This window comes from Salvelinus namaycush, chromosome 25, assembly GCF_016432855.1.
Source record: "Salvelinus namaycush isolate Seneca chromosome 25, SaNama_1.0, whole genome shotgun sequence".
NCBI classification, from domain to species: Eukaryota; Metazoa; Chordata; class Actinopteri; order Salmoniformes; family Salmonidae; genus Salvelinus; species Salvelinus namaycush.
The window spans coordinates 7413123-7436545 of record NC_052331.1 but is presented as its reverse complement, the minus strand read 5'-3'; the positions used below and the strand labels follow the sequence as shown (position 1 = coordinate 7436545).

At 43.6% G+C, this 23423-nt stretch overlaps 2 protein-coding genes across 2 annotated transcripts; one reads left to right on the top strand and one right to left on the bottom strand.

Annotated features, from left to right (window-relative positions):
- Positions 1-608: 608 nt before the first annotated feature.
- On the bottom strand, positions 609-9769 carry LOC120020174 (cactin-like). Its single transcript, XM_038963660.1, has 10 exons — positions 9404-9769; positions 8619-9294; positions 7738-7833; positions 4920-5065; positions 3053-3215; positions 2824-2938; positions 2349-2541; positions 2038-2157; positions 1598-1932; positions 609-1472 (listed from the first exon to the last, which is right to left on the bottom strand). The coding sequence occupies exons 1-10, from the start codon at positions 9703-9705 to the stop codon at positions 982-984; spliced, it is 2637 nt and encodes an 878-aa protein (XP_038819588.1). The 5' UTR covers positions 9706-9769; the 3' UTR covers positions 609-981.
- Positions 9770-10457: 688 nt separating this feature from the next.
- LOC120020173 (ubiquitin-conjugating enzyme E2 R1) lies at positions 10458-14792 on the top strand. The gene is made up of 5 exons (XM_038963659.1): positions 10458-11156; positions 11529-11615; positions 12006-12103; positions 12787-12921; positions 13031-14792. Exons 1-5 carry the CDS (start codon positions 10971-10973, stop codon positions 13236-13238), a joined length of 714 nt encoding a protein of 237 aa, XP_038819587.1. The 5' UTR covers positions 10458-10970; the 3' UTR covers positions 13239-14792.
- Positions 14793-23423: the final 8631 nt, after the last annotated feature.

Below are 23423 nucleotides of genomic sequence, written 5' to 3'. Positions count from 1 at the left end.
TGCACTGTTTGAGTCAAATGGTGTCACAATATCTATAAATGTAACCCCTTGTGCAGTAAAATATTTTTACACAACCATCCATTTCATACATGGGAGACCTTAGAGATATGGAAAAACATGGTTGTGCTTTGTTATACCTCAGGTCGGAGCATCTAAAAAAACAAAATACATTTTTTGAGGATTGGTCACTAGCCTAAAGTGCATTTTCAGGATCCTGTTAACTGTACTGTAACAGTGTTGTTTACGTTATTAAAACTCTTTCTACCTGAACTGTTTTTGGCATCTCCAATGTGTGTGTATAGAATAGTCAACAGGCATGACTGGTTTCAATCTGGAGCAGGAGTGGACTTGCTAAGAAAGAGCTCACATTGGGGGTTAATTAGTCCTAAATCGAACAGCTGTTGTTCCTAAGATTGAAAATAGGTCAACGTTACACTTAGCCAATGGTAAAAGGGACAGTTTACTATCTTGTGATTTGTTGACATCCTCTTCCTGACTGATTATGAGACATAGTTAATGCCACTCCTAGGAAAATTGAAATCTTGTCAAATGTTTTGTTATTAGAATGTTTTACCTCACAGCTCTGATGGCAACAAATGGAAGACAGCTCGGGAAAAAATCTTTAATATGTAATTTCAGAGACAGGTACATTGAAAGCCTATCTGGTCAAACTAAAATACAAACCATTCTTTGTGACAACAGAATGGGCAGGGCTGCCGTAGTAATAGCAAGGAGAAAGGTTAACACTAAGATAACCAATAAAAACACAGTAGATCCAAAGTGTGTAAAAAAATTTTTTTTAGGCCTTCAGACTAAACATTAACCGCTAGAACACCTTACTGATGATCCCAACTGATGTGATGTCTGATCTATACATTCCATTTCTATGGTTAAAACCTGGCAGTGTGAGTTTCCTGGTCCGGATTGGGTTCCAGGCCCAAGGCTGGTGTTGGACTGTTGAGGTTCTAAACTCAGCTGGTTCTATCTTCTGTAGCGGTACCTCTTGAAGTGGAACCACAGCTGGAAGATCCCGTTGGCGAACTGACAACGGAACCCGTGGCGGTGAGAGTACTCCCACTCGCGGTTAACGATCTTAAAGGCAATGTCCTCGTATGGTGGGCCCGCATGGAACCGCAGAACCCCAAAGTCCTTGTTGTCGGGACTGGGTTCTAGGAAGTACTGCGGTGTGGAACGTTTGTTGATCAGGTCCGGGTAGAAGATGTTGAATTTGTAGCCCTGGACGATCTTAGGCGGAGGGTTGTCGAAGTCGTAATGGGTCTGGTTATATTTGTTCCACTCGAAGCCTGTGTGGACCCTGTTGAAGAAGCGAGGTTTCCGGGGACGGTATTTATCAGCCCACAGGTACATCTTCCCTGTGAGGGGAAGCTCTACGCTAAACTGAGCCTCGTCCCCGCCCATGCCCTGTTTGGCGCGACGCACAAACTCATCCTCTGCATTCTCATTGGCATCACCTGGAGAACAAGGGGTGAGCAGAGAGAGAAAGATGGATTAACAGGACAATGGGTAGAGATAGGCCTTGTAAGAATGTCTGAGTGTTTTTGTGTATGTACGAATATGGGTGTGTAAAGCCTCTTACCTGTGACGGCGAGCTGTCTGCGTGAGAGGTGTAGTTTGTGTGTGTCTTCGTCAGGTGTGATGGTGTGTGTGTCCAGCGGTTGCTCTGAGGGAAGCAGCAGTGTGGGACTGTAGCGGCCAGAGTCATACTCTGCCTGGCTCTGCTGGATCAAATCCTCCTCTGTCAGAACAGCCTCTACCACCTCACCCTTCTCCTCTCCATCCCCCTCTTTCTCCCCGTCTCCCTCCGTGGATGGGCCCGCCACTTGCTCATCCTTCTCCTCTGCATCTCTCTTTTGATTGATGGAAGAGGAGGGTCCAGGCACCTCTGAGGGAGTGTCTTTCCCGCTCTCGGTCCTGTGAATGAAAAACAGAGGCGGCAAAGGTCATACCCTGTGTACCTGAGCGCGTGTGTGCGAGCGCGCGTAGAAAGAGGTTGACGGTGTGCGTGCGCGTACTCACACAGCCTCGTCCTCAGGCTCCTCTTTGATGATCGGGAAGAGAGGCACACTCTCCACTCCCTGCTCCTGTTTCAGCTTGAACAGCTTCTGACGCAACACGTCCTGGTGCCTCTCTCTCAACCTACAACACAGATAGGGGTTGACATTTGTTTTCTTCATTTTAGTCATTTAACAGACACTTATCCCGAGCGGCATATGGTAGCAAGTGGACACATTTCTGTACTTTTGCCTGTACTGGTCCCCAGTGGGAATCGAACCCACAACCCAGGCGTTGCAAGCACCATGCTCTACACGCAATCAACCGGTCCTCACCGTGCTCGGCCCATGAAGACCCTGACTTGCTGCATCAAGCTCTCCCAGTAGCCTATGTCCAGGTTGGATCCCCCAGCTCGGATCTTAGTCTCCATGTTGAGGTTCAGCGCCTGGAGCTGGCTGTACGTCTTTCCCTTAAACACTATCTGAACATCGGTGCTCACTGACGTGTTAATGCCATCACGACGGTCACCTGGAGAACAGAGAGACGGTCAACTAAACAGTAAACATCAGTAGACAGACTAGGGCTGCACCAGAAATGGCACCCTATGCCCTAATTATATATTACACTACTTTTAACCAGGGTGCCATTTCCGACACACCCTAGGAGAAAGAGACAAGGGGAGAAATGCCTAGGCGTAAAAAAATATAGAGGTTGATGGTGGACAGCCAAGACAGAAAATGGGCCAATGAGAGAGAGAACAATACTGAGATGTCCATGTAGCTGGGCCTATGAGTGGTTGAGGTGGTGCACCTGGGCCTTTTCCAGATGCCTCCAGTTTCCGGAGCTTGCTGATCTCATCCTCCGTGATGGTGGTCATATCCCTCCAGAAGTCTACATTCTTCCCCTGCTCCAGCTCCATGTATACCTACGGAGAAAACACACAGGGTCACACAAAAAACAAACACTCTCTTCCTCTACACACCACAATTTCTCAACCAACAAGCTCCATTTATTCTAGAAAGACAGTAAGCACACACACCTTGATATCTTCAAGCAGGTCGTCCATGTCAGTGACGGTGAGTCCGTTGAGGAAGGTGTAAGGTTCGTGCATCTCCACAGCCAGGTCGTCATCCTCAGCACTGATGTACTTAGCCAAAAGGTCTATGGGCTTAGCACGGCCATCACGGATACGGATCTTAGACCTAAACACACAAACATTTATTAGCTAGAGGGCTACACACTAATCCACATCGGCAGACACCGGAGCAGTGAGGTGTTGTTTTTGGACCAGGCTGTTTTTGAGTGAATGAATGGAACCACAGTGCCTTCGGAAAGTATTCAGACCCCTTGACATTTTCCACATTTTATTTGGTTATCCTTATTCTAAAATGAATTAAATAAAAAAAATCCTCATCAACAACAACAAAAAATATTCAGACCCTTTGCTATGAGACTCGAAATCGAGCTCAGGTGCTGCATCCTGTTTCCAGTGATCATCCTTCAGATGTTTCTACAACATGATTGGAGTCCACCTGTGGTAAATTCAATTGATTGCACAGGATTTGGAAAGGCACACACCTGTCTATATAAGGTCCCACAGTTGACCGTGCATGTCAGAGCAACAACCAAGCAATGAGGTCGAAGGAATTGTCCGTAGAACTCCGAGACAGGGTGGTGTAGAGGCACAGATCTGGGGAAGGGTACCAAAACATTTCTGCAGCATTGAAGGTCCCCAAGAACACAGTGGCCTCCATCATTCTTAAATGGAAGAAGTTTGGAACCACCAAGACTCTTCCTAGAGCTGGCCGCCCGGCCAAACTGAGCAATCGGGGGAGAAGGGCCTTGGTCTGAGAGGTGACCAAGATCCCGATGGTCCCTCTAACAGAGCTCTAGAGTTCCTCTTTGGAGATGGAAGAACCTTCCAGAAAGACAACCATCTCTGCAGCACTCCACCAATCAGGCCTTTATGGTAGAGTGGCCAGACGGAAACCACTCCTCAATAAAAGGCACATGACAGCCCGCTTGGAGTTTGCCAAAAGGCACCTAAAGGACTCTGACCATGAGAAACAAGATTCTCTGGTCTGATGAAACCAAGATTGAACTCTTTGGCCTGAATGTCAAGGTCATGTCTGGAGGAAACCTGGCACCATCCCTAGGGTGTAGCATGGTGACAGTATCATGCATCATGTTGTGGGGATGTTTTTTTCACTGGCGGGGACTGGGAGACTATTCAGGATCGAGGGAAAGATGAAAGGAGCAAAGTACAGAGAGATTCTTGATGAAAACCTGCTCCAGAGCGCTCGGGACCTCAGACTGGGGCGAAGGTTCACCTTCCAACAGAACAATGACCCTAAGCACACAGTCAAGACAACGCAGGAGCGGCTTTGGGACAAGCCTCTGAATGTCCTTGTGTCCCAGCCACAGCCCGGACTTGAACCCGATCGAACATCTCTGTAGAGACCTGAAAATAGCTGTGAAGCAACGCTCCCCATCAAACCTGACAGAGCTTGAGAGGATCTGCAGAGAATAATGGAAGAAACTCCCCAAATACAGGTGTGCCAAGCTTGTAGCGTCATACCAAGAAGACTCGAGGCTGTGATCGCTGCCAAAGGTGCTTCAACAATGTACTGAGTAAAGGGTCTGAATACGTATGTAAATGTGATATTTCAGTTTCATTGTTAATACATTTGTTGTTGTTTTTTTTAAACACGGTTTTGCTTTGTCATTATGGGGTATTGTGTGTAGATTAATGAGGGAAAGAAACAATTTAATACATTTTAGAATAAGGCTGTAACGTAACAAAATGTGGGGAAAGGGGTCTGAATACTTTCTGAATGCACTGCATGTGAGAGGTTATTGAGGGTCAGGGTATACAGAGGGACAGTAATGAAGGTGGCACCACTAACCGTAGCTTGGCCTGGTGCAGGTGAAAGTTGTCCTCTTGTTCCGCCCAGGTTTTGAAATGCTCTGCCTCCTTCTCTCTCTGCAGCATCTCCAGCTCGGTCTCTCTCATGGCCTTCTCTCGCTCCCTCTCCAGACGCAGCTGCTTCACCTAAACACAGGCAGACACACAAACACAGTTACACACAAACACAGGTCCTGCTCTTGCATGGCTTTCTCTCTCTCTCACTCCACATTGTCCTACAGTAAAATTGCATGACTTCGTTGGAGTCAAATGTAACACTTTATATGGTCCCAACCCCATTTTGTGTTAAAACTACACTGATTTAAAAGATTTTCAAACCACAACTCTATGCACAAGGGCTACTTTTAACAATTTCCACTGAAAAATGAACAAAAACGAGTTTGGTGGAAGAATTGTGCAGATGTAACCATAAGGTTTTTATGCGACCAACGTTTTTCAAAAACGATGTTAAATATCTTCTCCGAATTAAGATTAAAAGATGTCTGCTATCAGCTATGACATGGCACCTTGCGTTTGAAAAATCTATTTTGGTTATTGAACTACAGTAAGTGAAGTGGATTTATACCCGGTGATGGATTTATACCCATTACCGTAACAGAATTACATCATGGGTCCCTGATCTGTACTACACAGAAATGCATAAATATGGATACGAATGTCATTTACAGCACAGTTTCACAAGTTTGGACATCACAGTAGAATACAATGCAGTACAATACAGAGCAGCAGAGTTCAGTACAGTAGAGTTTAGTACAGTAGAGTATAATATATACTCAGCAAAAAAAGAAACATCCTCTCACTGTCAATTGCGTTTATTTTCAGCAAACGTATTAACATGTGTAAATATTTGTATGAACATAACAAGATTCAACAACTGAGACATAAACTGAACAAGTTCCACAGACATGTGACTAACAGAAATGGAATAATGTGTCCCTGAACAAAGGGGGGGTCAAAATCAAAAGTAACAGATAGTATCTGGTGGCCACCAGCTGCATTAATTACTGCAGTGCATCTCCTCCTCATGGACTGCACCAGATTTGCCAGTTCTTGCTGTGAGATGTTACCCCACTCTTCCACCAAGGCACCTGCAAGTTCCCGGACATTTCTGGGGGGAATGGCCCTAGCCCTCACCCTCCGATCCAACAGGTCCCAGGCGTGCTCAATGGGATTGAGATCCGGGCTCTTCGCTGGCCATGGCAGAACACTGACATTCCTGTCTTGCAGGAAATCACGTATAGAACGAGCAGTATGGCTGGTGGCATTGTCATGCTGGAGGGTCATGTCAGGATGAGCCTGCAGGAAGGGTACCACATGAGGGAGGAGGATGTCTTCCCTGTAACGCACAGCGTTGAGATTGCCCTCCACCTCCAAATCGATCCCGCTCCAGAGTACAGGCCTCGGTGTAACGCTCATTCCTTCGGCGATAAACGCAAATCCGACCATCACCCCTGGTGAAACAAAACCGCGACTCGTCAGTGAAGAGCACTTTTTGCCAGTCCTGTCTGGTCCAGCGACGGTGGGGTTGTGCCCATAGGCGACATCGTTGCTGGTGATGTCTGGTGAGGACCTGCCTTACAACAGGCCTACAAGCTCTCAGTCCAGCCTCTCTCAGCCTATTGCGGACAGTCTGAGCACTGATGGAGGGATTGTGCGTTCCTGGTGTAACTCGGGCAGTTGTTGTTGCCATCCTGTACCTGTCCCGCAGGTGTGATGTTCGGATGTACCGATCCTGTGCAGGTGTTGTTACACGTGGTCTGCCACTGCGAGGACGATCAGCTGTCCGTCCTGTCTCTCTGTAGCCTGTCTTAGGTGTCTCACAGTACGGACATTGCAATTTATTGTCCTGGCCACATCTGCAGTCCTCATGCCTCCTTGCAGCATGCCTAAGGCACGTTCACCCAGATGAGCAGGGACCATGGGCATCTTTCTTTTGGGGGTTTTCAGAGTCAGTAGAAATGCCTCTTTAGTGTCCTAAGTTTTCATAACTGTGACCTTAATTGCCTACCGTCTGTAAGATGTTAGTGTCTTAACGACCGTTCCACAGGTGCATGTTGATTAATTGTTCATGGTTCATTGAACAAGCATGGGAAACAGTGTTAAAACCCTTTACAATGAAGATCTGTGAAGATATTTGGATCTTTACGAATTATCTTTGAAAGACAGGGTCCTGAATAAGGGACATTTCTTTCAGTTTAGTACACTCTACTGTGCTCTACTCAATGTAGAGTACTCAGTACTGTGCTATCCAAACTTATGAAACATACGTCTATGATAGATTCAGATTTGGTTCAACTACTTTTAAAAGTCCATGGACGCCCAGTGTCCATGGAAAGAGAAGGGGCTCATGGGTAGGTGTCAGTAAGACCTGGGAGAGGTGACATTAACTAGAGAGAAAGAGAGAGGGGTTGTCCAGACTCAGACTGTTGTAACACTGGGTTTGACCACAAGAAAGACAAAAAAAACAGTTATGAGCTGAACATAACAGTATGTCAGTGGAAGAGAGGACAGTAGCAGGTGACCCAAGCAGGTGACTATTATGATTTCCCATTGTAGCCAATTCAGTTGCAGTAATTCCGTTCCAGATTTTTTGGTAATTCCTTTGCCAAATTGGTCATGGAATTACGAGTTTTAATCACATAATAATTCATTAACAAAATTGATATCAGTAAAATCACTATAACTAATTGGTAGGTCTACCATTACTTGTTACTTCTGTGGACTTAATTTAACACCGATTTCAACTATCCTTGATATATTATGCAGACCCAGAAAACTTGTGTTGCATAGAAGCATACCTTCTGCAGTTCTCTGCGATTCTCCTCCTGGATACGTTTGTTCCTGTCCTTCAGGTCCTTCTCCCCCAGATGGCCAATGCCCTTCCTGTCCAGAGCCTGACCACAACAACAACATACAGAAATACACAAATTCCTCAGAGCCTTGTCTGATGAAGCCTGAAGACCTGACGTTGAATTTAATAGAATTCTAAGTCGGGCAGAAATGAGCATTTTGACCAGGAAAGTTTCATTTCATGACCTCTACAAGTCAGAATGCTGAATAAAAGTATTGGCTATCCATGTGGTTGTTCCTTTTGCTGGTAGGAATGTGAGACAAAATTACCAACAGAATAATGTTATCAACTCAACCTTCAGTACGCTGTTCTGTAGATCATTTGTATTTCCGGATTTTATTTTCAATACTGACGCAATTAGCACGTGACAAACACTTGCACAATGTGGCCGAGCCTAACCGAATGGCAAACACTTCCAGCTGATTGCGAGGAAACGTGTTTCGGCTATTGTTTACATATTGTGCATCACGTGTAATGTGACAACAGATTGATAATACAAGTGACAGAACCTATCGGCTCCGCAAAAAGTCAGGTAAACACTTTCCTGTGGAAACCTTATCTCCACCCCCTACCGCCAAAAAGGACCAACAGCATGTACAACCGGTAAAAAAAGTATAAATATTTTATTTTCAAATTCTGCCTTGTAGAGACTATTGCATTTTCTTTTACAGCGACTTCTTTCAGACTGATATTCATGGAGTAACCATTGTATCAGTCTGCTGTTTAGTCTAGGTCTGATAACCACTGCACTTCTAAAAGCAGGAGGTTGATAGTCCCATATCCCATACACCCATTTCTCAAGTGCTCATTCTCCTCTCCCTGTCTTACCTTCTGCCATTTGAAGGTGCCCAGCAGGTTGTTGTCTCCGAAGGGGTTGTCTGCATTGGTATAGCCCATATACTCCTCACTCCAGCCCATCTTTTCTCTCTTCTTCCTCTCCTTGGCCTCCTTCTTGGCCAGTCGTCTGGCCCTCTTCTCCTCTGGGGTCTCCAGGGCCTTCAACATCTCTCTCTGGTTCTTCTTCTCATCTCGTACAGAGGGACCGGCCTCTCCAGACCCCGGGCTGCCTCCACGGGCCCCGCCATCCGACCCAGAGCTCTTAGACGAGTCAGAGGATCCAGAGCGACGTCTATTACGCTCTTTGTCCCTTTGGTCCTTCCCTCTGCTTCCTTCTCTTCTCCCACGGTCTTCACTCCTCCGGCTGCTTCTTTCTCTGTCTCGACTTTTCCTTGGGTCCTTGTCTCGGCTTCTCATTCTCTCCCTGTCCCTCGTTCTCTCCCGCATCTGTCGTTCCCTTTCTCTGCTGGGGCTTCTGCTCCCTCTGTCTGCACTCCTCCGCCATCTCCTCTCCCGGTCATTGTTCCCCCCGTCCCTCGAACTCTTCCGGTCCGCACTAGACCCTGAGTCGGACTGGGACTGGCTCCTGCCAATCATCTTCTCTCCTTTGTCTTCTCTTCTGCTCTTCTCTCTTTTCTTCCTCCCCTTTGGATCATCTGAGTCAGACCTGATGGATAGAAAAACGTATAGTTGCAGATACAGTATGTGGGCCATTTTTTTGCGTACTACATACACAGTACATTTTTATTTCATATAGCTTAACCTGTAACGTTTACCTGGATCTGTCTTTTGATTTGCCCTTCAGTTTACGTCTCTTGTCGCTGTCTGAGTCGCTTCTCGATCCGGGATGGTCTCTGCTACGGGGCCGCTGTCCTTGTCGCCTCGTAGATCCACCACTGCTGTTCGAGTTTCCGCTCTCAGAACGCGCAATTCTCCGGGGTTTTATGTTCCGATCAATGGACCGACTCCGGCCTCTCTTCTCTTCGGGTGATTGTGATCTGCTTATTTTGGACCTGTTTCGATCCCGGTTCCGACTACGAGAGCCAGAACGGGACCGACGATGCTTTTTTGGACCCATGGCAAAAGAGTTCCCAAATTGTTGTGGTCCGTTCTCTTCTTGGTCGCGTAAATAGGACCTGTATTATTATTTGTGTTCGCAGCACACAACTGTATTGTATTTGAGGGGAAAAAAACATTAAGAAAAATATAAACATCATTATTTAACTTAAACAACGAAGGGATCCTCTCCTAATAACCTTTATATTGATTTTGTTCGCATTTGTTTAATTCTCAGGTATATTTAAAGCCAACCACTGGGACTTGCATTGAGCACCGACGCAGTTTGTATGCGTCATATTATAAACTGATTGGTCGTTTCGTTTGGAGCAGAATGGGGGATGGTGAAATACAACTCTTTTCTCAAGTATTTTATTATGATCAATGAAATCCGCACACTACATCCCATCTATAAGTATTTCGTATAGAGATATTTTAGTTTACACATAAATTGACATCGAAAAGGCCAAGCAAGGCACTTAACATCAAAACAAACAACATTCGTGTTGTTGTAACGTCACACCATTTGACTGTTTTCCAGAAATGCAGTGAGTGTAGTTCTTAAAAACTCGAAAACAATGAATGAGTCGTAAATACATTGCTATACACAATTCATTGGAATACTTGTACAATAAACACGGTGAATAAAATGTATATCATGAAACCTTTTGGTAAATTTTGCAATGCTGACATGAGAAGTTTAAGTCCGATATTTCATTGGAACTTCATTTCCCAGACGGCACTGCAATCTTATTGAACGTTTTGAGAGGAGAGGAGGAGACTGCTTTCACTCCTCGCATTGCTAGCCAGCAGGGACACAGACGTTCGCAGTTGAAAAATATCGTTGGTGAATAATTATTCATGTTCTATAGACTTTGGCTGGTCCAAAACTAATTATTTTAGTATAACTATCAGTAGCAAAGTAACCGTTTTTTTAATATTCATTTGATCAATAGCTAGCGCCAGATGCTAACTACTAGCTAGCTCCACGGCAGTCAGCTAGGTCGGTGAGCCTAACTACTGAAATACCAAAACATTTATTTCTAGTATGAGTTTTTATAAATTCATCTATTTTATAAAGATAATTAGCCAGATAAAACATATTGTGTGTTTTCACAACAAATCCATCCACCTGAAGCAAAATAAAGGTTAGCTAACTAGCATTTGTCCGCATCGCGAAATCGCAACAAAGAAAACGTTTTTTTTGTTTTGCAGAATCAGGTGGCTAGCTAGGTTGTTACGTGTGTTCGAGTAAACAACGAGGTTGACTAGAGTAGCTATTTTACCATGGCGCAACATGGTCCTACTCACGTAGCAAGCTCACAGAAAGCATTAATGTTAGAAATGAAGAGCCTTCAAGAGGAGCCAGTCGAGGGCTTCAGAATAACATTGGTGGACGAGGCAGATTTATACAATTGGGAAGTGGCCATTTTTGGACCTCCTAACACTCACTATGAAGGAGGGTATTTCAAGGTAAGTTCGACGCATAGGTATGTCAGCTTGTTTTGCAAATATGTTACATACTCAAATGCTATTTTCCTCATTTATTTTGTTTGCTAGCTAGCCACCATTACTAATGGACATTGTTGGCTTCCGTTAATAGTAGGCCCGTGAAAAACGTAACATCGCATCTGCATTCTATTGATGCAGCCTGCAGTGACAAGCAGTACTGTTTAGTGTCAAACTTGTTTCTGGGTCACGCTGTTGTTGCTCTCTAGTATGGTCTACACAACACTGGGTTGCAACATCAGGATTACTATTGAATCCGGTTAGGTAATTTAGGCCCCAGAGACGCATGTTAGGACATGTTGCTGACATATTTGCTTCTCTCCCTGTGTCCCACAGGCTCGTATCAAGTTCCCCATTGACTACCCCTATTCACCACCTGCTTTCCGTTTCCTCACCAAGATGTGGCACCCCAACATCTATGAGGTAAGAAGAGATCACTGACCCAATTCTAGAAAAATACATTGTGTAACCTTTATTAAACTAAGCAAGTCAGTTAAGAACAAATTCTTATTTACAATGACAGCCAAACCCAGATGACGCTGGGCCAATTGTGCGCAGCCATATGGGACTCTCGATCACAGCTGAATGTGATTCAGCCTAGATTCGAACCAGGGACTGCAGTGATGCCTCTTGCACTGAGATGCAGTGCCTTAGACCACTGCGCCAATTAATTACTCCATGTAATTAATTTTCAGACAAATTTTGTGGTGTTAATCTACATTTCTCTCCATCTTTTTATGTGGCCTAATCCTAGTCACACCTGCATTTGTGAACATGAACTTGTTTGTGTATTCATTTTTTCCCTTGTGTTAGAATGGGGACGTGTGTATATCCATTCTGCACCCTCCGGTTGATGACCCTCAGAGTGGGGAGCTGCCCTCTGAGAGGTGGAACCCTACCCAGAATGTTAGGTACACATCTCAGCATGTTCTCTAACCCCACATCCCCTTCTCTCTGTACCTTTTCCTTCCCTTCTGCTTCATTTTTTCCTCTGTGACCTTCTCCCATTACCAAACATTTGCAAAACGAGAATTTCTATTTGACAAATTCAGGTAGGTCCCTCCCTGATTCATTTGGTTTGCTTCCGTTTAAGAAACGGAATCGACGGAATTAATACACCCCTGCTCTCCCTCTGCTTACTATATCACTCTCCCTTCCATCTATCACGCTCCCTTTTCATCCCCTCTTTCTCTGTCCCTCTCCTCTATGCTCCGCTCTCTCCCATTGTGCTGTGTCACTCATACTCAGATCACATGACACATGTCCATCTGGCTTCAGTGGAACCTCTCCAGGACTTCCTGGATCATGCACAGAACTCCTGTTACACTTTGGTTTATTTTCTGTCTGACCCAGTTACGTGGAATACTATAAGTCATCTTTGTCAGTTCTAATTTAAGTTGTAGGTCTTATTTTTACCAGCACCATTTTAGGTTTATATCAACATCGACAGGCTAACATATTTCCGAAATCGTACTTTGCAGAAATATCCTCGCCTGTATCCCACAAAGCAGGATCAATGAGTCAACCAGCTTACTTTGATAGAAACTGCTTGATGCTTCTTTCTGACATTAAACCCTCTGTGTGGCTCCTGTAGGACCATCCTTCTGAGTGTAATCTCTCTGCTGAACGAGCCCAACACCTTCTCCCCGGCCAATGTGGATGCCTCCGTCATGTACCGCAAGTGGAGAGACAGCAAGGGCAAGGACAGAGAGTACGCAGAGATCATTCGGTAGGTACACACACAAAGGACAGAGTGTAGTATGCATACATACCACAAGTACAAGGACAGAGAGTACAGCACACACACACTTCACCCTCTCTATCTCACTGTCTCTCAGGAAGCAGGTGTTGGCCACTAAGGCTGAGGCGGAACGCGACGGGGTGAAGGTCCCCACCACGCTGGCCGAATACTGTGTCCGCACTCGCGCCCCGCCACCTGACGAGGGCTCCGACCTCTTCTATGACGATTACTATGACGATGAGGATCTGGAGGATGAAGACGATTGCTGCTATGATGAAGATGACTCTGGGACAGAGGAGTCGTGACGCGTCCCAAATGTGAACCTGGACGGCTGACGCATGCGCTCCCTGACCTCTCCGCCCATAGGAGAGACAGTTCTGAAAGGACTACTTCACATATTTTAAACCTCTCACTTTTTCTATCCACAGATGGCAAGTGGTTCTCCCCCTCAGTTTCTTCTCAGAATCCAAGAACACTTAGGCTGGGCCTGATGTGCTCAGTTTTCTACCAGTGCAAAGGTTGCACCTGTTATTTTCTGAAAGGATTGACTAAAATAAAGCAAAAAATGACATGCTACCTTTTGTCCTTGTTTGACTACCTGTTAAAAAAAACAGGTGTCAACATTGCGCTGGTGAAAACACTTGGTAAATCAGGCCCATAAGTTAGATCTCTCACTTGTTAAGTTTCCCTTCAACTTGCCGCCTCTCTTGTTCACTCACCTATAGACTTCATTGACTGAACAGGTGACTGAAGACTTCTCCGCCTGTCATGGTGACTGACACAGCAGAACTTATTTATCTCCAAGATGAGGTTCTGTGTTTTCTCCACCCTTAAATTTTTGTGCGAGGGAAAACGGACGATACATTTTGCAACATGGGTGTTTCTGCATGTCAGACATCTTGGACACGTTAAATTTCTCTTAGATGGACCGTTGCTCTTGTCGCCATACTGGTTTGATTGAATTTAGAAAAAATTGTGATCATGGAAACGCTAATGACTTCTGTCTGGGGGGCCCCAGGTTGAGCTTGAGCTGTGGCCCAAACCCAGTTTGAACATTTTAACAGCGTTTCGCTGGCTTAGAGAACACCACCTCAGATAGTTACGGCTGTCGTTTGAAAGTGGAGTGTGTGATTCTAAATCGCCCAACGGTGCTGCGGCAACCTTTTCTCCTGCATCTGGACAGAATCTCCTCAAGAGACCCTTTGCTCATCAAGGTTCCCCTCTGCGAAGCAGGGTGGAGCCAGAGACCTCAACCAGTCTTTGGTGGGGCCCAACTGTATGGAGAGAAAAAAAAGTTAGCTGTATGGGTTTAGCAGCTTAATAATTAGCTACGTTTGCAATTTTATTCTCCTTTCATTGAGAATTATGCCTGTAGTCTTTGTTAGAGAATGCTTTCAAATGTCCTGGGGTCGATGTTGGTGGGTTTCTGTAGGAAGATTGTATCTCTTCAATATGTTGTGGCAGTATCAGTCAGCAAGCAGTGGGAATTGGGAACGAAAATGGCAGCCACTTTTGTTTTTGCTTATTTATTTTGTGTGTGCTGCTTGGGTGTACTATCATGAATGTCCAAACAGGTGTGTGTGTGTGTGTGTGTCAGCAATATTGGATGTTGCATTTTATTCTAATTTGGCTTAATTTAACTTTCTCAGGATATTTAAGAATGAGGAACATTTTTATTTTAAGATGGTATCGTGATCTAGTTTATCCTACCTGGTGGGCTTCAGAGATGGTTTACAGTAACATGTACACTTACTGATTTGCACATGTGGCTATATGTACGATCACCGTTTCATTTTATTTACATGTATTTTATTTTTTGCCTATTTAAAACTGAAAAAATAAAGATCATTATTGGAAAACAAAATGGTATTTTCTTCCTCTTACCCCCATTTGAAATGGGCAGTATGCATCACAATTGTTTTTACAACAATGCAAAAGTATATTGTAGTGTAACAATGGTGTGTGTGCTGTCTATAGTACATCAACCATAGACAGCCTATAGAAGTAATTGTCAAACTCAAAGTTCCAGAAAGGGTTGAAAATGGCAGCCATATTGGTCAGCGAGAAAGTCTAACGAATTAATGGTAGTAGAGGCATATTTCACATTTTACTTATACAAGAAAATAAAAGGTGATATCAGAAATTGTGTAAAGATTTGTCAACCAAAAATATTCTCACATACTGAACAAAAATATAAATCCAACTTGCTACAATTTAAAAGATTTTGTGTTACAGTTCAAATAAGGAAATCAGTCAATTGAAATAAATAAATCAGGCCCTAATCTATGGATTTCACGACTGGGCAGGGGCGCAGCCAATTAGAATATTTTTTTTCCCCACGAAAGGGCTTTATTACAGAAATACTCCAAAACAATATTTTGCTCCGTATGGAACATTTCTGGGATCTTTTATTTCAGCTCAAGAAACATGGGACCGGCACTTAACATGTTGCGTTTATATTTTTTTCACGTCAGCCCAGGACCTCCACATTCGGCTTGTTCACCTGCAGGATCATCTGATACCAGCCACCAAGACAGCTGATGAAAAAGTGGGTTTGCACAACTGAAGAATTTCTGCACAAACTCAGAAACCGTCGCGGGGAAGCTCATCTGCGTGCTCTCAGTCCTCACCAGGGTTTTGACCTGACTGCAGTTTGGAGTCGTGATTGACTTCAGTGAGCAAATGCTCACCTTCGATGGCCACTGACACACTGGACAAGTGTGCTCTTCACGGATGAATTCTGGTTTCAGCTGTACCGGGCAGATGGCGTCATGTGGGCGAGCAGTTTACTGATGTCAATGTTGTGAACGGAGTGCCCCATGGTGGCGGTGGGGTTATGGTATTGGCAGGCATAAGCTACGGACATCGAACACAATTGCATTTTATTGATCGCAATTTGAATACACAGAGATACCCTGACGAGATCCTGAGGCCCATTGTCGTGCCATTCATCTGCCGCCATCACATCATGTTTCAGCATGATAATGCACGGCCCCATATCGCAAGGATTTGTACACAATTCCTGGAAGCTGAAAATGTCCCAGTTCTTCCAAATCAAATTTTATTTGTCACATGCGCCGAATACACGTGAAATGCTTACTTATACAAGCCCTTAACCAACAGTGCAGTTCAAGAAAGAGTTAAGAAAATATTTACCAAATAAACTAAAGTAACAATAAAATAACAATAACGAGGCTATATACTCCCACTCCTCTTTATATTCTGGTAAGAGCTAGTTTGCGCTGTTCTGTGAAGGGAGAAGTAGATAGCGTTGTACCAGATCTTCAGTTTCTTGGCAATTTCTCGCATGGAATAGCCTTAATTTCTCAGAACAAGACTGGACTGACGGGTTTCAGAAGAAAGTGCTTTGTTTCTTGCCATTTTGAGCCTGTAATCGAACCCACAAATGCTGATGCTCCAGATACTCAAGAAGGCCAGTTTTATTGCTTTTTTAATCAGTACAACATTTTTCAGTTGTGCTAGCATAATTGAAAAATGGTTTTCTAATGATCAATTAGCCTTTTAAAATGATAAACTTGGATTAGCTAACACAACGTGCCATTGGAACACAGGAGTGATGGTTGCTGATAATGGGCCTCTGTACGCCTATGTAGATATTCCATAAAAAAATCTGCTGTTTCCAGCTACAATAGTCATTTACAACATTAACAATGCCTAAACTGTATTTCTGATCAATTTGATGTTATTTTAACGGACAAAACATTTCTAAGTCACCCCAAACTTTTGAACAATAGTGTAGGTGTTCCTTTTGTCCAGGTGGGAAAGGGCAGTGTGGAGTGTGATTGAGATTGCGTCATCTGTGGATCTGTTGGGGTGGTATGCGAATTGGAGTGGGTCTAGGGCATCCGAGGATGCTGTTGATGTAAGCCATGACCAGCCTTTCAAAGCACTTCATGGCTACCGACGTGAGTGCTACGGGGCGGTAATCATTTAGGCAGGTTACCTTCCGTTCCTTGGGCACAGGGACTACGGGGGTCTGCTTGAAACATGTAGGTATTACAGGGAGTGGTTGAAAATGTCAGTGAAGACACTTGCCAGTTGGTCCGCGCATGCTTTGAGTACATGTCCTGGTAATCCATCTGACCCCGCGGCTTTGTGAATATTGACCTGTTTAAAGGTCTTGCTCACATCAGCTACCGAGAGCATTATCACACAGTCATCCAGAACAGCTGGTGCTCTCATGCATGCTTCAGTGTTGCTTGCCTCGAAACGAGCATAAAAGGCATTTATCTTGTCTGGTAGGTTTGTGTCATTGGGCAGCTCGCGGCTGCTTGGGATATGTACGTACGGTCACTGTGGGGACGATGTCATCAATGCACTTATTGATGAAGCCGATGACTGAGATGGTATACTCCTCAATGCCATTTGATGAATCCCGGAACATATTCCAGTCTATGCTAGCAAAACAGTCCTGTAGCGTAGCATCCGCGTCATCTGACCACTTCCGTATTGAGCGAGTCACTGGTACTTTCTGCTTTAGTTTTTGCTTGTAAGCAGGAATCAGGAGGATAGAATTATAGTCAGATTTGCCAAATCGAGGGCGAGGGAGAGCTTTGTATGCGTCTCTGTGTGTGGGGTTAAGGTGGTCTAGACTTTTTTCCCCTCTGGTTACACATGTGACATGTTGGTAGAAATTAGGTCAAGCGGATTTAAGTTTGCCTGCATTCAAGTCCCCGGCCACTAGGAGCGCCACTTCTGGATGAGAATTTTCTTGTTTGCTTATGGCCTTATACAGCTGGTTGAGTGCTGTCTTAGTGCCAGCATTGGTTTGTGGTGGTAAATAGACAGCTACGAATAATATAGATGAGAACTCTCTTGGTAGATAGTGTGATCTACAGCTTATCATAAGGTACTCTACCTCAGGCGAGCAATACCTCGCCTGAGGTATTTGTCATTGACAGATAGACACACCCCCGCCCCTCGTATTACCAGACGTAGCTTCTCTGTCCTGCCTGTGCATGGAAAGTCCCGCCAGCTCTTTATTATCTGTGTCGTCATTCAGCCACGACTCGGTGAAACATAAGATATTACAGTTTTTAATGTCGCGTTGGTTGTATAATCTTGATCGTAGGTCATCCATTTTATTTTCCAATGATTGCACGTTGGCCAATAGAATGGATGGCAGTGGATGTTTACTCACTCGACTACGAATTCTCAGAAGACAACCCGACCTCCGCTCCCTTTTCCATGGCCTGCATACTCACCAGACATGTCACCCATTGAGCACGTTTGGGATGCTCTGGATCGACATGTACGTCAGCGTGTTCCAGTTCCCGCTAATATCCAGCAACTTCGCAAAGCCATTGAAGAGGAGTGGGACAACATTCCACAGGCCACAATCAACGGCCTGATCAACTCTATACGAAGGAGATGTGTCGCGCTGCATGAGGCAAATGGTTGTTACACTAGATACTGACTGGTTTTCTGATCCACCCCCCTGCCTTTTTTTGTAAAGGTATCTGTGACCAATAGATCAATATCTGTAATCCAAGTTGTGAAATCCATATATTAGGGCCTAATCAATTGATTTCAATTTACTGATTTCCTTATATGATCTGTAACTCAGTAAAATCTTTGAAATGGTTGCATGTTGCATTTTTCTTCAGTGTAAATATCTTATCACATCACTGGCAAACCATGGTTGACCAACTCCCTGACCAAAATGGCTGACCTTTATACCATCATAAGTTTATTTACTAAAGCCAAAGTAAGGGAAATGTGTACTGTGAAAGTAGAAACTACGCCAAAGATTTTTATAACTAACCCAAGATAGACCACAGCCTTTCGTTTTCAATGGGCGCAAATTAATTATAGTGTGCAGAACAAGCAAGGAGGTGGGCAGAGCCAAGTGAAAGCCTATTGGCTCGTTCTAGCATGTATTGCATATTTCCGTTAAGCGAACTACTCTGTGAAGTGCGCCTGTGCAATAACTCAATTCGCCCTTGCACTCCAATATAACGCAATTTTTTTAAACTTTGGCAAATGGTTAAGTCTACAAAACCTAGTCCACTCTGTAACAGATTTTAGTTTGGGAAACAGAAAACTGTATTGAGATCAAATGTTTCATCAATGAGAAAAGTAGTTATCTATCATCTATATCATGCTGAAACAATCCACCCTTAGGATTATTCAGCATGTCTACAACCATTTTAACAGTAACATCTGTTACCCCCAATAACTATTTTGCCGTATCCACAATAACCTTCAACCTGGCATTTCTGCTTTCCACAACCCAAGTCGTGTTGATAACCTTACCAATGAAAGCAATGAAATTAACTTTTTTCACTATTAAAGTGTCCTTTGACACAGCACATTCATGAGCGTAACATTTCTGATCAGGTCTTGAAACCATGCCAGGACCAGAAGAAACAACAGCCCCGACATTAGGTCTATTTAGTACAGGAGCAGCCATGGAAGCTCTATCATTCTGCACTGTAGTTCCACCAATCTGTCTTAAAGCCTCTGCATACGATACATCATGAATGATTCTATATCTCTGAGCCTCTCTCTGCACCCTCCATCCACCAAATGCTGCAGTATGTTCCCCCCACAATTACAACACTTGACCTTCACATTGCTCCCGCATTCACCGTAATCATGTTCCCCTCCACACTTGGCACATCTTTTCTTTACACTGAACATCTTGACTTTTTCCACATTTTGTTACGTTACAGCCTTATTCTGAAATTGATTACATAGATTTCCCCCCTCATCAATCTGCACACAATACCCCATAATGACAAAGCAATAACAGTTTTTTAGATTTTTTTGCAAATGTATTAAAAATTTGAAACGGAAATATGTCATTTACATAAGTATTCAGACCCTTTACTCAGTACTTTGTTGAAGCACCTTTGGCAGTGATTACAGCCTTGAGTCTTCTTGGATATGACGCTACAAGCTTGGCACACCTGTATTTGGGCAGTTTCTCCCATTCTTCTCTGCAGATCCTCTCAAGCTCTGTCAGGTTGAATGGGGAGCATTACTGCACAGCTATTTTCAGGTCTCTACAGAGATGTTCGATCAGGTTCAAGTCCGGACTCTGGCTGGGCCACTCAAGGATATTCAGGGACTTGTCACGAAGCCACTCCTGCATTCTCTTGGCTGTGTGCTTAGGGTCGTTGTCCTGTTGGACGGTGAACTGTTTCCCCAGTCTGAGGTCCAGAAAGCTCTAGAGCAGGTTTTCATCAAGGATCTCTCTGTACTTTGCTCCGTTCATCTTTCCCTTGATCCTGACTAGCCCCCCAGTACCTGCTGCTGAAAAACATCCCCACAGCATGATGCTGCCACCACCATGCTTCACCGTAGGGATGGTGCCAGGTTTCCTCCAGACGTGACGCTTGGCATTCAGGCCAAAGAGTTCAATCTTGGTTTCATCAGACCAGAGAATCTTGTTTCTCATGGTCTGAGAGTCCTTTAGGTGCCTTTTGGCAAACTCCAAGCGGGCTGACATGTGCTTTTTACTGAGGAGTAGCTTCCGTCTGGCCACTCTACCATAAAGGCCTGATTGGTGGAGTGCTGCAGAGATGGTTGTCCTTCTGAAAGGTTCTCCCATCTCCACAGAGGAATTCTGGAGCTCTGTCAGAGTGACCATTGGGTTCTTGGTCACCTCCCTGACCCGAATGCTCAATTTGGTCAGGCGAACAGCTCTAGGAAGTCTTGGTGGTTCCAAACTTCTTTCATTTAAGAATGATGGAGGCCGCTGTGTTCTTGGGGACTTTCAATGCTGCAGACATTTTTGGTACCCTTCCCCAGATCTGTGCCTCGACACAATCCTGTCTCAGAGCTCTACGGACAATTCCTTCAACCTCATGGCTTGGTCTCGGGTGTGCCTTTACAAATCATATCCAATCAATTCAATTTACTACAGGTCGACTTCAATCAAATTGTAGAAACATCTCAAGGATGATCAATGGAAACAGGATGCATCTTAGCTCAATTTTGACTCTCATAGCAAAGGGTCTGAATACGTATGTAATAAGGTATTTCAGTTTTTTATTTTTAATACATTTGCAAAAATATCTAAAAACCTGTTTTCACTTTGTCATTATGGGGTATTGTGTGTAGATTGATGAAGATTTTAGAATAAGGCTGTAATCTAACAAAATGTAGAAAAAGTCAAGGGGTCTGAATACTTTCCGAATGCACTGTGCATGTCCCATTGTTTGGCATTTAAAACACTGCAATGGGGATGGGACAAATTCTCTGACATTGAAACTAAAGAACTTTTCCAGGCAAAACCTTCTCAAACCTCAGCAGCACTGATAAGCTTTCATTTCTTTGACCCTCTTTCCTACTGATCAACTTTTGGCCTCAATTACTCTGCCTCCTGTCGTGGAAAATTGCAAGATTATGTTATAGTGCTTGTACGGTATATTATAATCTTTGTATTGCATTAGAATGGTTGTGTTATTCGACAGAATGGAGTATTCTGTCGACTATTGTGTGTGTGTGTTCCACTGAGGAAGGGCCTCTATGAGATAGCACTGACAGAGGAGATTTACGATGTCTTTGGGTAATAAAGCCTAAAGAGCATTCCAGATAGTAAAGGTAATGTTTTTGTGCTATACCGTACCAGGGTGAGATGGGTTCCAGTAGGAGGGGGCCAGACACCGGTCTTTACAATGAGAACTGTTGACACAGCAGTAACTGTCTGCTATGTTTTATCGATATCTTTCATACAAATCTTAACCTTTGTGAACTGTTCCTAAGATCTGTGGTTCGTCATGTAAGTTGAGAGGGGTGGCTATAAAAGATCTTTGTATTCTTCTGTAGGGACTCTCAAAATTCATTATAGATAGTGAATTGTTGAAAGTCAAAGGCTAAAGCTTAAAGCTCATTAAAGATTAAGTTTAAGTATAACTCTGACTGGTGTGTAGTTTGTAACTCTCCTCATTTGGTAATACAGGAAAATGCCATCACACTCCATACACATTTTCTTTGATATCATATATGGACATAGATATTGGGACCCCAGTGATGACTCCCTTCAACCTAGCATAAGCACCAGGGACATGGCTTTTAATCTTCTTCCCATTACGCTTTTCCATTTGCAGAATCTTCCCTTGCTGATCCTAGCTACCTCAAAATATTAACAATCTACCATTTCCAATGAACCGGGCTAATTTGACTTCACATATCTCTTTCTCAACAGCATTGGTTAGTCAGATCGGGTGTAAATGAGGCCCTGTGCTCTCATTAAACACCATCACCACTTTCCATTCCAACACATTATTACTATTGCTTCCTACCTTGGCCCTCTTTATGGTTTCTTTACTAGATGCTACACTGCTTTCAGTATCATGATCTCTCTTCTTCATATGTCTTTCCACTACAGACCATTCCGGTTCTTGACCCTCATCCTCCCGCTCCATATAATCAGAACTGACACCCATATTGTTAGCATTCCAGCACAGCTGTTGCTTCTCCAACCTTTTCTCCATTTCGTTCCTTACTACTCGCCGCCATTTCGGCTGTCAGACTTCCAAACTTCTCACACACCAACAACTCATTCACCAAGTCGGATGTCCCACTCGTTAATTTTGCTTGAACTCGGTAGCTGAAGTCCTACTCGTTTCAAAATTGCCAGCCTGGAAGTACTGGAAATACTCGAGAATGCATACCGTCCGGCCACTTGGCTTCCTCTCACCACCATATTTGGTAGTGAGTGGAAACGCCAACCGGATGCTTTACATTTATACATCCGGTGAATTTTCTGTCTCATTGTTCTTTTAAAAAATATATATTTTTAATTTTTATTAACAACAAATCAATACAGAAAGTACATAAGGGAACACAAGTATATATAGATTATATATAATGGACAATCGAGCTAGGGGGTACAATATCACATTACAATTACACAAGGACCATAAGGGACATACATACACTTACAATTCTAACAGCTTTTTTGTTAGTAGAGTATTTAATAGTCTTAAAATAGAGTTCAATTTATTTTTGCAGGGTAAGAAAATTTGTTTTTTTGTTAGTAAATTTACATTTGTGTATATGAAATTTGGCCAAAAGAATAATGAAATTAATTCCATAAAAATGTTTCAGCTTATTTTTATCGTATGTAAAGAATCCAAGCAGTACATCTCTCCACAATAGTGTAAAATCTTCATAAATGTGTTCAATTATAAATCTACTGATGTCTTGCCACAGTTTTCTTACATGTATACAATGCCAAAAAAGATGCAACACTGTTTCTGGGTGGTCATTACAAAAGGAGCAATTTGAGTTTATGTTTTCCTTAAACTTCTTCATATAGTGGTTGGCAGGATAATATTTATGAATAATTTTAAAGGAAACCTCCTTAATTTTGTTAACAAGTAGGTATGTGTGTGGCAACATCTAAACTTTTCCCCAACAGATATTATCAATAAATCCATTCCAATAAGGCATGACATAAGGTATAGATACAACATCCTGCTGAAACAAGGTTCGTATCGCTCTGTTGTTGAATGGGC

Bases quoted from the DNA above. Each gene is read 5' to 3' on its own strand.
- LOC120020174 (XM_038963660.1), bottom strand. From the start codon at position 9,705: ATGGGTCCAAAAAAGCATCGTCGGTCCCGTTCTGGCTCTCGTAGTCGG. The intron at 7,834-8,618 runs GTAAGACAGGGA...TGTTGTGGTCAG, and splicing joins GCACCTTCAAATGGCAGAAG to GCTCTGGACAGGAAGGGCAT. The intron at 2,542-2,823 runs GTGCACCACCTC...TCTGTTCTCCAG, and splicing joins GGCATCTGGAAAAGGCCCAG to GTGACCGTCGTGATGGCATT.
- LOC120020173 (XM_038963659.1), top strand. From the start codon at position 10,971: ATGGCGCAACATGGTCCTACTCACGTAGCAAGCTCACAGAAAGCATTA. The intron at 12,104-12,786 runs GTACACATCTCA...TGGCTCCTGTAG, and splicing joins AACCCTACCCAGAATGTTAG to GACCATCCTTCTGAGTGTAA. The intron at 12,922-13,030 runs GTAGGTACACAC...ACTGTCTCTCAG, and splicing joins GAGTACGCAGAGATCATTCG to GAAGCAGGTGTTGGCCACTA.